Source organism: Mustela erminea, chromosome 19 (assembly GCF_009829155.1).
Source record: "Mustela erminea isolate mMusErm1 chromosome 19, mMusErm1.Pri, whole genome shotgun sequence".
In the NCBI taxonomy this organism is placed as follows: domain Eukaryota; kingdom Metazoa; phylum Chordata; class Mammalia; order Carnivora; family Mustelidae; genus Mustela; species Mustela erminea.
The window spans coordinates 9,263,389-9,280,786 of NC_045632.1; the positions used below are offsets into that span (position 1 = coordinate 9,263,389).

Here is a 17,398-nt window from a genome sequence, read left to right on the forward strand (position 1 = left end):
GAGGGGGCTGCCTGGTTGAGAACTTTCACTCCTTTCACTACCAGAAGTCAACTCTATCCACAACAAAGCGGTGACAGCCCTCCTTATCCAGCACAAAGTGTTGAGATGTGGGAGAGGAGCCAATGGTCAAGAAATTCTAGACATGATTCAGATGTCAACTATTGGGATTCTGGAGTGAATGATGAAGAAAGGATTGTTGAGATACCCGTGGTACAACAACTGTGGTCCTAACACAAGGAGGGGAACGTGAGCAGTGAGTTTGCCCAAATTGACAGGTAATGTTGGCACGTCTGATGGCAACTATGAGGCTTGGCTTCTGGCCTGAAGAGGCCACTAACAGTTCAACCTAGAGATTCATTATAAGAAGTTCCAGCAAAGCAGATTTTAAAAGATCTATAGGATCACTCACTGTTCTTACCAAGCTTATGTAAATAATTAGGCCAAGTTTGTTAAAACTGGACTAGTTTTTCATATAAATTAGTCCCAATATGGCTATTTCTGGAAATGAGGGTTATTTTAGAGAGGAAAAAAAATTTTTTTAATAATACACCTTCATGGATGTTAAATTCTAGATTTGATTGTCTTTAAATGTTTGTTTACCTAAGCTAGACAACTTGAGGTAAACTTCAGAGAAGTTGCACAATAGCTTGATTACATGATCTTGCCTAATATTCTGAAGGGATAATAACAGAACCCATTGGGCACATAGCTTAAATATTTAAACAAATGGAAAAATGAAATTGATTCCCCAGCAATTGTATAACTTAACTTTCACCTTGTGTGTGACTAGAATAATGAAATTGCCTAAAAGCCAGCATACCACACTCAATAGCATTAACTATGGACTTGTGGAGATAATGGACGACCCAACTTTATGATTGGATTGAATGATGCATGGGGGACTCCCCTTATCTCTTGACAAGTTTTCTCCCACTTGCCAATGATCCTCTGTAATCAGGATATCGTTAAGGCTGGAACACTCAAAGGGCTTCTTAATGGTTTCATCCCTTAGTCATATTTATCCTAGAAGCCACCTGAGGTGCAGTTGCAAACAGATGCTTCAGCAAAGCATAGAACAGCCCTTCTCATAAAAAGAGCCTCAAAGCTCACTAGGGCACAGTCTCTGACTGTAATGACTTCACATCATATCCAGATTTGTCTTAGAAGCCAAAGGGCACCAGTGGATGATGGGGGCCAACTTATTAAATACTGGGCTACACTTACAGATATGCCAGAAATAATACTTAAAACTTGTCCAACTTTAAACCTAGTTACCCATATGCCTGAACCTGATCACTGTACTTCTTTCTCTGTAGAGCAAAAATGTTCAGACGTTATTGATCTTGCTTACTGTTTGGCCAGATTTAAGATGTTAAAAATACAAATGACAGCTGATTTACTGATGACAATACTTTCCATAAAAAGAATAAGAAAAGCTAAGTGTGCCATAGTGCTCACTAGCACTTTGCAATTGCCAAAGCCTTACAAATAAACATTAATACTGACTCCAAATATGCCTTCCTGGTACTACATGCCCATGGAGCTATTTGGAAGGAAAGGGGATTGCTGTCAAGCCATTACTCCCCAATCAAATATGGGCTTAAGTTACAAAAACCTCCATATCGCTATACTGACGATGGCATATATCAAATCTGGGATACATATTTGTGGCTCACACCCACTATTTCACAGCTCATTCAAAAGGCAGTTTAATGCCGGGAACAAAGAAATCATATATATGATACTTCGGTAAATAACACACAACATCTGGGATGGCTATCATTAGAAATGTGTTCCCAATGGGATGTCTGGGTGGCTCAGTTGGTTAAGCGGCTGCCTTCAGTTCAGGTCATGATCTCAGTGTCCTGGAACTGAGTCCCATATTGGGCTCCTTGATGGGCAGGGAGCCTGCTTCTCCCTCTGCCTCTGCCTGCCACTCTGTCTGCTTGTGCTTGCTCTCTCCCTCTCTCTCTTTTAAATAAAATCTTTAAAAAAAAAGAAAGAAAGAAATGTGTCCCCAAATAATAGTACTCCAAGCTACTAACTGGTTTGGTACTGATTGGGTAAGGCGACCTGGCATTAGATGGCCAGCTCCAAACGGAACCCACTGGATCTGTGGGAACTAACCTGTGGCCCTGCCTTCCTCCAGAATGTACAGGTCGCTGTACCTTAGGATTTGCCTGGATTCATGGGCACATTACTAAAACCATAGCCACTCCAGCTAATCTCCCCCATTTAAAGCAAAGATGGACACGATCTGTTTTTAAATGGTACGGTCACTTAACATCCATTTTGGCTCCGTCTGTGGGACTAGAGGGTGTCATTTGGCATGTCGAAGCCCTTAATACATATACTACAAAGGCACTCAGTGATTCACTAAATAGCATCTCTTTACTTAATATCAAAGTCTCACAGATACGCAAGGCAGTCCTACAAAATAGAATGGCCTTAGATGTCCTGACAGCAGCACAGGATGGGACATGAGCAATTATCAGAGCAGAATGTTGCATGTTCATCCCAGACTATCACAAAAATGTCACAGGACTAATACAAGATATGAATACCCAGATTAAGGCTCTACAAGATCCTTCTCTCCCTCTCAGTGATTGGTTAAGTTCCTGGTTTAAAGGAGGACTATGGCCAAAAATTAAAAATCTCCTTTTCGGGCTTCTCATTCTATAGCCTTATTAATCTTTATGTGTTGCCTCGTTCATTGTTCCTCTACTTGGTGCCAAGACTCCATTGCTACAATGACTTCACGATAATCCTTACCACGCAAAGACACTTCCTCACTGTCAGCCCTGGATTCAGCTGCCTCCATCTTCTGTAACTCCCCTCCACATTCCTCAACTGATCAATGTTGATCCAAGTAGGTAGGGACAGTTCTACACCCCTATTCAGCAGGATGAAGTTACAGAAGATGAAACTTTCCACGTTCAACTACCTTAAAGAATTAAGGGTCAAAATTGTTCAGGGGGGAATGATGAGGGAGCAGGAGGCTGGCTGAGGACAAAGCAAAAGCTGGCACCTTGCATCCCCTCTCCACCTGCTCCCCTCTGTAGTATGTGTAACTTTCCTCAGGCACCCCTGGCTGCCCTAAAAGGAAAACAAAGAGTTAACTTGCCGAGATCACAATCCTGCAAGACAGGAGTCTCCCTCCATCTACAAACGTCCTTGTGATTTATAACAAAGAAGCTATCTTACCAATAGCCCAATTTCCAGAGGCAAGTAACTCAGTTCCTCAAGCCCTAATGTCGCCCTCCCCTCCATAAAAACTGAAGGAAGCTGAGGTAGAAGGAAATATAAATAAAGTTAAATTTCTTCTAAACTTAAATCTCACTAACAAGGATGCTTGATAGGAGGAATGTGACATTCCCCAGGAAACTCCCAATTGTCTTGTTAGTGCCTCATTACAGGGGAAAACGGCCTTGGCTTGACAATAACCAGGCTTTGCATATCCTGACAGTCTATTCTTTACCCTGATAGCCCTTCAGAACAGACCCTTTGTCCTCACTTACCCAACTCCCTTGTATATAATCAGCCACTCCTCAGTATAGTGGGGCAGCAGCTCTTCCTGCCCACGGGTCCGGTCCCTGTGCTTTAATAAACCACAATTTTGCACCAAAGATGTCTCAAGAATTCTTTCTTGGTCATCGGCTCCGGACCTCACCCCACCGAACCTCACCTATACTCTAAAACTTCATCACCTGGGAACCTGGGAGCCTGATGTGGGGCTGGATCTCAGGTCCCTGGGATCATGACCTGAGCTGAAGGCAGAAAGCAGACTCTTAGCCAACGGAACCACCCTCGGACCCCAAGATTGATTTTTATTTTAGAGATGGGGAAGTGCAGTAGAGGGAGAAAGAGAATGTCAAACGGACTCCCCTCAGGGCACAGAACCAGAAGCAGGGATACCAGTCCCGGACCCTCAGATCCCGACCTGAGTTGCAACCATGAGTCCAACCTTAGTTGACTGAGCTCCCAGGCACCCTCTTCCAGTGGATTTTAAGCAGAATATCTTTCACGTGCTAAAGATGGAGATACACACACACCCCCTTTCTTAGAATGGGAACTTTCCAAGTTTTTCTGGACTCATACCCACCGAGCTTCTGTCCGCATTTCCTTCATGCCTGGCTGCACAAAGCTGATCAAGAATCCAGATGAGCCCGATCGAGAAATGCTTTCCGTCCCTGACATCCCAGGACCAGACCTCATCAGCCACAGGAATTTCAGAATCGACACCTTCCCCTCCAGATCTGCCACCATCGAAATATTGTCATTCCTTGGGGGACTTTAAGTCAAAGTGACAATGGCTGATGCACTATCGAAGCCAGGATGGGGAGAGGACAGAAGGCTCTGGGAAATAGAGAAGCATTCTAAAGACCTAACACTGAGTTATCACTTTTGAGCAGGTCTTAAAAAGAGGTCAACGTGGAGGGGAGAAGCATCCGAACTTGAGGCATCCGCATCTGCAGCTTCTAAATGCGAGGGTCTGCGAAGAAACAGAGGACACAGCTCCGCGGGGACACCAGGCTCACCTGAGAACCGGCCATTTCTGCCTTCGCCTCCACCTCTAGATTTCGTCCTCACGAGGGATCTGGTGGGAAATCACAGCTGCATCAGGAGAAAATGCCCTGAAATCCAGCAACAGAGCTCCTTCTCCTCACACCGCTCGCCCGCGGGCAGGACTTGGAGATGCAGAAAAGGCCACAACTTCCCAGTCCTTTGTGTCAGGAGCAGCTCAGAAACTGTGAGCTCCCATGAGGACACCCATCCCTGCATTTTCCCCACCTGCTTTGTGGGGAGGGAGGGGTCCCCTCCCACTGCCACTCACAACTTCAGCGTCAGCATCGGAACCGCGGGCTGCAGGGACGCAACCCTCCCCAGGAGCAGAGATCCTGTCACCTCTCCAGCAGCAAATACACTCTCAGAAACCCACCGAAAGCCCTTGGGCTCCCCGCTGGCCTCGCAGAGAATCTCCTGGAGCCCTTAATTAACACAACAGTGTTGTTTTCGCCCAAACCAACAGACAGAATCTGAGGGGGAGACCCGCAGAGAAGATCCTTCCTGAAACTCCACAGGTGACCCTGCTGGGAAAGAACTGGGGCGGTGATCAGGACAAGCAGGGGAACCAAGGCTGGGGCTGGGAACAGAGTGAGAGCCCTGCCTTCTCCACCATCAGAGTTTCAGGAGACTGACACTTTCTCCCTCTTTCTGCTACACAGAGGGAGACCACTGACAGACTGAACTTTCCAGTATAAATGCAAATGTCTCTTTCAAAGTAAACACAGGATTTCAGAGCTCTTTTTTTATCTGCCTTTGATTCAAAATAACCAGCTGAAAATAATGCTCAGGCCAAAAATACATATTTTAGGGTGACAAAATATTCCCCTTCAGTGTTTCTGTTCATAAGGACCTGCCACACAGTTTTCCACACTGCATTTTTTTTTTACCCTCCCATCAGCAATATACGAAAAATCTAATTCTCAGCATTCTCAGGAAAATTGGATGTTATCCTTTTTCTTTATTTTAGCCATTTCAGAAAACACAGTGGTTTCTCAGAGTAAAATATGCAGTCTTCTGACAACAACTATCTTGGTGACTGTAATGAAAACCACTTGAAAGGCATCAAGTTGAACAAAGAAAAAAGCAATTAATGCTTCAGTGGGACTCCATTTCCAAAAAAGTAACCTTTCTCTTCCCCATAGACTTCTCACTTCTCAGCCCTTTGTTTCAGGAACCTGGTTCCACCCTGACAGCATGATGAACAGGGCTGGTGGCACAAATTCCTCTGGAAATTGGCCATTATCTAGCATCTCCCAACAAACCCTTGGCCTCTTTCTCCAGGTGGGGTGCAGGTTTGAAGGCCCTGAACTGCTGAGGCCTCCTTGGCTGGCAAAGCAATGAAGCTCCCGCTGCCCTTGATCCCGAGTTCTGTCTGCACATTCTGTTCCGGGTCTGAAGCTTGGAGATCAGTTAACACAACAGAATGAATGTGAGGAGAGGAAATTTTATTTTTCCTGTGCTGTTCTCAATTCTTCGGCTGGTCTAAGACTTAAAATGATGTAAGACATTTTCAGTAGAGAAAATAATGAAGTTCTTAATTATGGGAATGAGAAAGACATGAGGCTCAAAGAGAGGAGTGTTATGCCCCAATAATGGGTCTGATATTAAAGGAGTATGACTGATATAAAGCGAAGGTGAAGCAAAGATTTATTTCGCACCAAGCATCAAGAATCTCACCAGACCGTCGGGGATGCACCTCTTACAATAGAGGGCGACACTTTTCCTTTCACAGACTAGCTTTTAAGGGCAAAGGCCATGCGGTCGGGCCTGGCCACGCACAGGTGGCCAATGAGATTGTCACACATACAAGAAACTCCACAGTGATGCTACGACCTATTGAATTACAGTTTACCTTAGTAGACATTTGAAGCAGCCTATCACCTTGGTCAGAATTCACGCCCCAAATGTGTCAAAAGGGTGGGTCCAGACTGCTTGGTAGCTAGGGAAACAGTATGCAACCCCCCTCTGATCCGATGTCACCACCTGGCCTGACACACCCTTGTACCTGGGCTTTGTTATGGTGGAGCTAGTTTCTGGGACTTGTTTTTAAGTAAATCCTCTGGGGCAAAGGGAGCAGAGACAGGTTAAATTTATTGAAAGCCTCTTACTAAATAGGTCTTTACAAGGTGATTAAAGCTTCTGTGACTTAAGAAGGAGGAGGTAGGATTTCGAATTTCCAAAGAGGGGATTATATTCAGAGGAGAAAGGAAAGATGAAATATTTATCAAACAATTGTTTGTCCTCAAGGTAGGCAACTCTTCTACTTCTTCTTTATTTTTTTTGGCAATTTTATTTTTTCCAATGTTTCTACATTGTTTATGCACCACACCCAGTGCTCCATGCAATACATGCTCTCCTTAATACCTACCACGAAGCTCACACAACACCCCCACCCCATCCCCTCCATAACCCTGTTTCTTTCTCAAAGTCAACAGTCTCTCATGCTTCATCTCCCCCTCTGATATCCTCCAACTCATTTATCCTCTTCTTCTCCTACTGAGAAGCATGTTATTCCTTATGCTCCCAAAATAAGTGAAACTATATGATAATTGACTCTCTCTGCTTGACTTATTTCACTCAGCATAATCTCCTCTAGTCCCATTCATGTTGATACAAAAGTTGGGTATTCATCCTTTCTGATGAAGGCATAATACTCCATTGTATATATGGACCAGAGCTTCTTTTCTTTTTTTTTTTTTTTAAGATTATTTATTTATTTATTTGGCAGACAGAGATCACAAGTAGGCAGAGGCAGGCAGAGAGGGAGGAGGAAGCAGTCTCCCTGCTGAGCAGAGAGTCTGAAGTGGGGCTTGATCCCAGGACCCTGTGATCATGACCTGAGCTGAAGGCAGAGGCGTTAACCCACTGAGCCACCCAGGTGCCCCTGGACCAGAGCTTCTTTATCCATTGGGGTGTTGAAGGTCATCTTGGCTCTTTGCACACTTTGGTGACTGTGGCCATTACTGCTAGGAACACTGAGGTACCAATGGCCCTTCTTTTCACTACATCTGTATCTTAGGGGTAAATACCCAGGAATTCAATTGCAGAGTCATAGGGTAGCTCTATTTTTAATTTCTCGAGGAATCTCCACACTGTTTTCCAATGTGACTGCATTCCCACCAATAGTGTAAGAGGGTCCCCCTATCTCCACATCCTCTCCAAAACTTCTTTCCTATCTTGTAATTTTGGCCATTCTAACTGGTGTAAGGTAGTATCTCAATGTGGTTTTGATTTGAATCTCCCTGATGGCTAATGATATTGAAAATTCTTTCATATGTCTGTTATAGGTAGGCAACTGTTTGTGATATAAACTGTTAATCTCTGGTATCCATGTAGGAAAGAATGTTATGGTTTGATACCCATGGCAAGGAAAGAATTCTCGAGGTATCTATGGTGCAAAAGTTGATTTTGGAAAGCATGGGAACAGGACCCAGGGAAAGAAATCCACACTCTGTCATGAGGCGTGGCCCATTATATACTTTCAAGTTGGAGGGGGTTTGGGATAGCACAAGTATCTAAGGAATTTTGGAAGCAAGGTATCCAGGACCTTGAGGGGGCTATCAGTTCTTAGGAAAAGGTCATTTATTACTAACCAAAAATCCTTAGTCATGGGACCCTTCTGATGTTTATCTATGGGCCATCTGCTTGGAGGATGTTTGCCAATAGGTAACTAGGGGGTTTGAGAGAAAGGGGAAGTTTACAAAGGAAATGTTTTATGTTAAAATAGACTTACAAGATCCTGATGGGGGTTCAGGTCAAGATTGTCTTTTCCCATTAGCAAACTATTAGCTTCATGGCAGTTGAGTCCTTGGAGGAATGTCATTCTGCCTGTTTCAAGGATATGTCAATAACGTGTAGGTATAAGGATATTAGTATGTTTTCTTTTGCCTTTGTTTCCCACATCATGATCAGCTCTCTCCCTAATAAAGGTCCTCCATCTAATTGATTCTTGTGCACACACACACACACACACACACACACACAGACCTTCGCACATTCTTGACATTTGTAAGGTTTTTTTTCCAGTATGAATTATGTGATGTTGGGTAAGTGCTGAGCTCTGTTTAAAGGACTTGCCACATTCTTGACATTGGTAAGTTTTCTATCCACTGTGAATTCTATGATGATGAGTAAGGGCTGAAGCCTTGTTAAAGGCCATACCACATTCTTGACATTGGTAAGGTTTCTCTCTACTGTGAGTTTGGTGATGTTGTGTAAGGTCTGAATACCAGTTGAAAGTCTTACCACATACTTGACATTGTAAAGTGTTCAGTCCTGTATGAATAATGGGATGTTGAGTAAGGTCTGAAGACCAGTTAAAGGTCTTGCCACATTCTGGACATTTGTAAGGTTTCTCTCCAGGACGAATTATATGATGTTGAGTAAGGTTTGAGGGCCACCTAAAGTCCTTGCCACATTCTTGACATTTGTAAGGTTTCTCTCCAGTATGAATTATCTGATGTCAGGTCAGCACTGAGCTCTGTGTAAAGGCCTTCCCACATTTTTCACGTTGATAAGGTTTCTCTCCAGTATGAATTCTACAATGTTGTGTAAGCTTTGAGCTGTGGTTAAGTGACTTTCCAAATTCTTGACATTAGTAAAGTTTCCCTCCAGTACAGATTTGCTTATGTCCATTTATTAATGACCAGTCCTTAAAGGTTTAACCACCTTCTTCATATTTCATTTTTTCTCCAGTATGCATTTGCTAATGTTGAGATAGCGTTGGGTGGCAGTCAAAGGATTTACCACATTCCCTAAAAATGTAAGTTTGCTTTCCCCAAAGGATTATCTCATTGATGTTTAGGCTTGATGACTGACTAAACATGGTCCCTGGTTTATTAGATGTGAATGGGCTTTTTCCCTCACGAATTCTCTGATGATCACCAACACTAGAGGACTGGTTACGAGCTTTCCCACATTCATTATATTTATGAAGACTGTGTCCCAAACAGTGACCATTATGTATACTGAGGTTAGAGCTTGGATGAAAGCCTTCCCCACATTTATCACATTCATAATGGTTCTCTGCAAATCTAGCCCTGACACATCTGTGAACACTGGAACCCTGGTTCAATGTTTTCTGAGATTCAGTGCACTGAGCAATTCTCACTCCAGTGGAAACCCTCTGGTCACTCTGGAGGGTTGACCCCTCTGTGAAGCGCCTCTTGAATGGACCCCACTGAGCACTTTGTTCTGCATTTCTAAATTTCTGATGATTAGAAACATCTGGCTGAAAGGTAAGGCCAATCCTATCTTCCAAATGGCTCAAATCATTATTCTTATCATGGACTAGGTTACTTTTCAGATGTTCCAAATGGTCTGTCCACAAATAGCTATGTTTGAATATCTGGTTGGAGCTTGTGCTGACAGAAACACACTGCTCTGCAGAAACAGTTGACTTAAAAAGCGAGGTTTTCCACAGCAGTTTATATCCTTCACCATTTGGGGCAGTGACATTCTCATTAAGTGCAATTGCCATCATTTGGGTGTATCGTCTAGGATTTCTTTGATGCCCTCCACTGTCCCCATCATTGCCCCAGTGTGTACGTAAGTGTAAAATCTCAATAGCACTATGTTTGCATCTGTGCATTGGTCTGTTCTGGAAAGAACCTTCTATGCTGCACTTTAGGGGGAAACTCTGCATGTCAGATGAGGATATAGCTGCAAGATTTCAAATAAAATAAAATCATTGCACTTACTACATTCAGAAGAATATACCCTTGAATGCTAATATAGAAGCATCAAGTCAATCAGACAATGTCAGAAAGATGGCTGAGAAGGACTCATCAGGACTTCATTTCTCCATGGAAACATAACATGGCACACAACATACTGACCATATATCCTAATATATATTTCTGCGGTATGGTCACACATATTTGCTGTCTTAAAAATCAATTTCTTTTATCTCTAACCATCAGGAAAAGGGTTACATGAGTGCAAAATTAGCAGAATGATGGAAACTGAAAAAGAAAACTGAAATGAACCATAGTACAGAAAAATAGGAATATATCAACCATAGGAAGAGTCGTTTGTCAGAAAAGATTAGCATAATTGACAACTTATGAACTAAATTAAGAGTCATAGAGAAAAGACCGACTAAAATGACAGGTGAAGAAGTAAAGGTAGATATAGTATAAATGACTGTAGGAATAAAAGTACTTATAAAAGCAACAATGTGTAATCAGTGCCCACGGATTCATACCAAAAGATGAGTATGAATTTCAACAGAAATGTATAACCAGTTTAGACTCCATTACCCAAAAAATAATAATAAATAACTGATCTATAGGCACAAAGCAGAATGAAGGATGAATAAAAGAAAAAAAACTCCCAATAAACAAAAATTGTGTGCTGGATGAATTCGGTTAATATACAGACAGACACTGAAGAAGAAAGGCCTGCAAATCTCCTCAAACATTTCCAAGGAGTGACGATCAGGGAAACTAGCAGAACACTCTGTGGCACCAGCATTACCAGCTCATGCAAGCTAGAGGAAGACATTACAAATGACGAAGTTTGCAAAACTCTACCTGTGAGGAATAGTCACTCAAAGCCCACAATCAATAGCAATCTGAATCAACAGTACATTCCCCCCTTTTACAAGATCATCAAGTAGGAAACAGTCAAGGAGTTAAGGGCGCTCCAACATGTAGAAAACCATAACTTGAAGACTCCATGTTAACAGAATGAAGATCAAAAATGACATGATCATATTAAGGGAGACAGAATACAAATATGGGCACAGTGGACAACATGTCACATTAAAAACACTCAATGGAGAGAGAGAAGGAAACCCCTCAACCTAATGAATGCCACAGATGTGTGAAAAGCTGAAATCTAACCTATTCAATAGGGAAAAACTGCAAGCTTCTCCTCTATGATTCTCAGTGGGTCCGACAGGACTGGCACCGACATCGAGTACTCAGGTACTGCAAAATGAAAAATGGCCACGAAGTATACTTTATCGGGCAAAACTCTTTTCCACAGATGTAGAAATGAAGACATTCCCAAGTAAAAATGCTCTAAGTTTACCAGTAGACCTGTCCTCAGAGACATGTAAAAGGAACATGCTCTCAATGAAATGAAAAGTATTCTATACAGAAACTGCAAACTGCAACCACACGAGGACACAAAGCTGTCTTCTAAACATAAATATTTAGATAATTACACAAACCTATAGTGTTGTAAGTGTTGTAATTAGGCATCCCTGACGTTTATTTCTGCTACAGAATTTTGTTTTTAAAAGAGTATAAAAATCTTTGATGTAGGTAGTAAGTCATGCGACCTAAAGACAGAATCTGTGATATCATTAACATAGTGGGTGCAGGGGTGGAGATGGGATGAAAAGTTTTGTGTGCAGTTGACGGTATGAGATTTAAAATCTTTGTTTTACCTCTAAGTTATTTTAAGCAATCTGTAAGGTAACCACAATGAAAATACAGAAGTAACAAAAGTTAATGAGGAAGGTACCAAGGTATATCATGGTATAATACTACAATTAAAATTAAAATATATATTTCTTATTTAATACCGAAACACGGTACAGAGCTATAAAATGTTTCAAAATTATTTTCAATTCCAGAAAGTCTTTTCTCTCATGCAGAGAGAATCAAAATTCACCCACAAATACCTGATGAAATTAATTCCGTGTTGATGACAACTCATCTAGACATAGTCCAACATTCACTGACCACTCATCAAGGAGAGAAATTCGACAGTAGGAATCACAGAGTATGTATGTATGATATCCAAATACATACAAATATACACATAACTTTATTGACAAAAAGCATAAAGCTCATTTTTTGAGTTAGGTAATGACTGGGGCTTTATGAAAGGCTACAAGATCTGAGTTCTAAATACTCTAGTTCCCCAATAGCATTATTTATGTGGGAAGGCTAGGAAACAAATAGAGACATTGTTCCACCCCTGAGGAATAGAACACAGAGAGTGGAAGTTTCTGTATTAGTTAATATTTTATTTATTTGTCAGAAAGAGAGAGAATGCACAAGGGGGCAGAGTGGCAGGGAGAGGCAGACAGAGAAGAAGGCTCCCCACTGAGCGAGGAGCCTGATGCAGGACTTGATCCCAGGACCCTGGGATCATGATCTGAGCCAAAGGCAGTTGCTTAACCCACTGAGCCACCCAGGCAGTTCTGTATTAGTTAATATTTTTAAAAAAGAACTTTTGAAGGGAAATAAAACCACACACTGTCCATTTTTGGAAGGTGCTTTGTTATCTGATGAAGTTCTTGAGTCTCAGTTTTTTTTTTTTTAATTAATATGACAGAGAGAGACAGAGCAAGAGAGGGAACACAGGAAGGGGAAGTGGGAGAGGGAGAATCAGCATCCCGCCAAGCAGGGACCCCTATGTGGGGCCCTATCCCAGGACCCTGGATTATGACCAAAGCTGAAGGCAAATGTCCAACCATCTGACCTACCTGGAGAAGCTCTCAGTTTAGGGGGCACTCTCCCTCCAAGCAGTCTCCTGACCCTCCTTGTGGACATAACAGACCATCACTGGAGCTGAAGGAGAATACCTAGAGAAATCTAAGAGCTTGATAATGTTGGAGAGCAGATGTCCCTCTGGGTGAGAGAGAAAAAAGAAACTGGGCATGTCTCCAACTAATCTTTATTCAAGGAGAGAGATTCAAACCACAGCTTAAGGTCTACCTTTCTCCATCAGACTTGGACCTCCCCTATGTCTTCTGCATCATTCATTCCCACTTACCTGGATGGAAGCCTATGGTTTCCTTTCTCTTCACATCCCAGAGCTGCTTCTCTTGCTCTAAAAACATAATCTGTTCTGGATTTGACACAGTGAGACCTGTTTATGAGGAAAAAGGAAAAGTGACTATTGCTACGGATTCTAACTTCCCATCAGGCTTGTGTTCAGCAAAGAAGAAAGGACACTGTAGAATTCTAGAAAATGATTTCCCAAAGCTGTTCCCCAACAGTCCCTTTAGAACACACAGGAGGCATTTCCAGTGTTCACATCCTGACCTCCACTTCCAAATAGTAGACACGGTAATAAGCAGGGGAAATTTCAGTTTAAGATGTGAGTAGCACCATTCTCTGTCGCTAGATGTTGAGCACTGCCACTCAACTACACCAGAGATGATGTTACCTTGAGGAAGGAGAAGCCAAGGCTGAAAAGAAACATCATGAAGATTTTTCTCTCCATCTACAAACCCCTACTTATTTCCCTTTCTGCTTGGATCCAAGTTCCAGTCATTCAGAGAGAAGTCTCCCAAGAGGCAGTCTTCACAGGAAGGAACAAAACCCTCAGTTGGGTTTGGGAAATCTGGAAGGAGACTTCCTCACCCAAGAAGAGGAGGTGTCCGTAGTTCTCCAGCATCACATCCCTGTACAGTTCCCACTGAGTGTGGGTCAGGTGTCCCCACTCCTCCTGAGAGAATTCCATGAATGTCAGCAGTTCCTGAAATAAATACCACAGTCATCAAATGGCCATTGACAGAGTTCACAATGGTCCCTAAAATGGAAGAGGAACTTAGTGTCACTACGTAGAGCCAGACCTTACCTTTCCTTTTCCTTGACATGGGTGTGGGGTAAAAGAAAAGCTTATTGGGCAGAGAGCTGCTAGTTGAGAATATTCACTCCTTTAATTCCCAGAAGTCAACTCTATTAACTACACAGAAGTCATGGCCTTCTTTGTCCACTGCAAACTGTTGGCATGCAGGAGTGGAGCCAATGGTCAAGAAAAAATTCTTGACATGTTTCTGATGTGAAATCTTGGGGCATGGGAGTGGATGATGAAGAAACAATTACTGAGATGTCTTTGGTGCAAAGGCTGTGGTCTTTCTGATGATGCACAGGTCCTACGGATCAGAGGTGCTGCACTGGGGTGTGAGCAGGAAGTCATTCTGCACTATAATGGTGAGTGGCTCAGGAGCGCAGCCATCACCGAGGAAGCTGAAAGTAAGGTTCTCAGGACCTTGAGGACCCGGCTGGTGTGATGAGATCACTTACTACTGTTGAGTGAAACCTTAGACAGAAGACCCTGCCGATCTGTATCAGTGGGGGACATGCATGGAGGATGATGGCCAACATGCTTTTGGGGAGAAGAGATAAAGAAAAGTGATCTCAGTGCCAAGGCGCACCCAAGGACACACCATCACTGGTATTTTTTTTTTTTTTTTTGTGGTCTGAAAACAGGAATTCAGACTACGAATCTCATGAAAACAGAGGATATATACAGTTGAATCACCTACAGTCTCTGTAGGGGCTGCTATGAGGCAAGCAGGCTTGTGCAAAGACATGGAAAACGGCCCACAGTGACCCCCTACTGAACCCAGAGAGGCCCATCAGGGGCCTCAGCTCAAAGGAGCCACAGGCCCGAACTAACCAATGAACTACTGACAGCCAGGGACAGTGCCCGGATGAGGGAAACTTCCTTGAGCCCCCTAAACCCTCACCTTCCCGCACTAAAAACAGCCCCCACCGCATGCATTGCTCCATGCACAGAGCCTCTCTCTCCTCTGCCAACTGCCTCCTGCCTCCCGCAGGATATTCCGTGAACTGTGAAGAGTGTGGTTCTGCCTCAGGTGAACTCTTCAATCCCACGTGACTTCCTCCACCCAATCATGGACCCAGGTTCAGGGTCCCCACCTGACCGGCAGAGACTCCACATTTATTTATTTATTTATTTATTTATTTATTTATTAAATATTCCATTTATTTATTTGACAGAGAGAGATCACAAGTAGGCAGAGAGGCAGGCAGAGAGAGAGGAAGAAGCAGGCACCCTGCTGAGCAGAGATCCCGATGTGGGACTCCATCCCAGGACCCTGAGACCATGACCTGAGCCGAAGGCATCAGCTTAACCCACTGAGCCACCCAGGTGCCCCAGAGACACCACATTTAGACAACAGAGTCTCCATGTCCCCTATGAGGCAGTATAATCTTAATTACAGATTCATTTTCACTTTAGTGCAAGGGCCAGGGAGAGGGAGAAGGACAGAATCTCAAGCTGATTCCCAGCAGAGCCTGCAGCCAAAGGAAGAGCTCATCCTAGGATCCAGAGATCTAGGCCCGAGGGGAAATCTATAGTCTTGAGGCTTAACTGACAGAGCCCCCAGGTTCCCCTCTAGTGTATTTTAACTAGTGTATTTTACATAAAATACCTACTATAAGGGTCTATTTAGCCAGAGTGATTCCATCTCGGTTAAACAGTGATTTTGTTGTTTATGCAGTAAAACTTACACTGGCCCTGCCCCCCCCTCCCCAGGAAAGCTTACTTAAAAGCAAGTCCTGGAAACCAGTAAAATATGGTAGACCAGTCCCTGATAACAGAGCCCAGATACAAGGGCGGGTCAGGTCAGGTGGAGATAACAGAGCCCGAATTCCAGGATGAGTCATGCCAGGTGGAGACAACCAATCAGTGGGGGTGCATACTGTCTCCCTAGCTACCAAGGAGTGTTGGCCATGCCTTTTGGATGCCTTTTTGGGCACCAATTCTGACCAAGGTGATAGGCTAGTTCAAATGTCTATTATAGGGTAAATTGTAATTCAATTGGCCACCTGTGTGTGACCTAGCATGACTATGTGACTTTCTCTGCCTGTTACAATCTCATTGGCCACCTGTGTGTGGCCAGGTTCAACCACCTGGCCTTTGCTCTATAAAAGTCTGTGAGGCTGGGATGGGTCACTCTCTCTGTAAGAGGCATCCCCGACCGGTCGTTTTGATTCTTGATGCTTGGCACAAAATAAAGCTTTGCTTGACCTTTGCTTTGTATCAGTCTCACTCCTTTGAAGACAGACCTATCATTGGGGGACCTATCACTTACTTCACGTTCTAAAGAGCAAGTCTCAAGAAACCGCCTTCCCACACTTTTCTCTCAGAGGACATCTGGAATTATTCTGGAACCAAATCCATCGAGTTCATTTCTTGATTTTCTGAGCCCTGGGCTACACAGCACTGAGAAAAGCAAGCACATGGGACCTAAAGGAGAAAGGTTTTTCCTCACTGACCTTCCTGGACCAGACCTCAGCAGCAGCAGAATCACAGACACAAGGCTTCCCCCTGTGCATTTGTCACTCAGAAACTATTTTCAATGCTTGCAGGACTTTAACTCCCAGTGACGCTTCTGCTGTCCTATTGTAAGGCACATTGGAGACATGGGAGAGAAGGATCTGGGATACAGAGGAGAAGGGTTCTGAAGACCTGGCCTTGAGTATCATTTCTGGAAAGATCTTCAAAATAGGTGAAAACAGAAGGGAGAAACATCAGAACTATAGGAACCAACATTTGCAATTTCTAAAAGTGAGGAATTTTAGGAGGAAAACATGACATGGTCTCTCCTGGGACACCAGGCTTACCTGAGAACTGGCCATTTTCTCTTTCACCTCCTCCTCTAGATTTCTTTCTCACAAGATATCTGTGGGTAAATCACAGCAGCATCAGGAGAAAATGCCTATCAGGCCACCAACAGAGTCTGTGCACCTGGAAACTGTTCTGGAACCAGGCTGGATCCTGCAGAAGAACCGAGCGGCCCTGGGAGACCATGGGGATTGGAGTTTATTTAATACCAGCGGGCTCAGAGGAGGGTGACTATTCTCCCAGGGTCTGAGTCCTGGGCACAAACAAAGGTGGGAGTTTACACACAATTAGTTCTGCATCTGTGCCACTCTGGTGGCCATGGATGGCGGGAAAGTGGGGGAAACCCGGAATGGGCCTGGGACCGAGACAGGGATTCCCTGCTGGATGGGTCAGCCTCCCAAGAACATAGATTTCTCTTACCAAAACTGCTTCCCTAGATCAGGACACTGAAACACAGAAAAGGCCCAAATTCCTACTCCATTGTGTCAGG

At 43.6% G+C, this 17,398-nt stretch overlaps 1 protein-coding gene across 1 annotated transcript in view; it reads right to left on the reverse strand.

Annotated features, from left to right (window-relative positions):
- The window catches only part of LOC116579132 (zinc finger protein 11-like), a 1,039,038-nt gene extending 1,022,113 nt beyond the window's left edge, over window positions 1–16,925 (reverse strand). Inside the window, 1 exon segment of the mRNA XM_032324104.1 lies at window positions 16,908–16,925. Within this exon segment, the coding sequence (XP_032179995.1) occupies window positions 16,908–16,922 (15 nt within the window). The 5' untranslated portion in view covers window positions 16,923–16,925.
- Window positions 16,926–17,398: the final 473 nt, after the last annotated feature.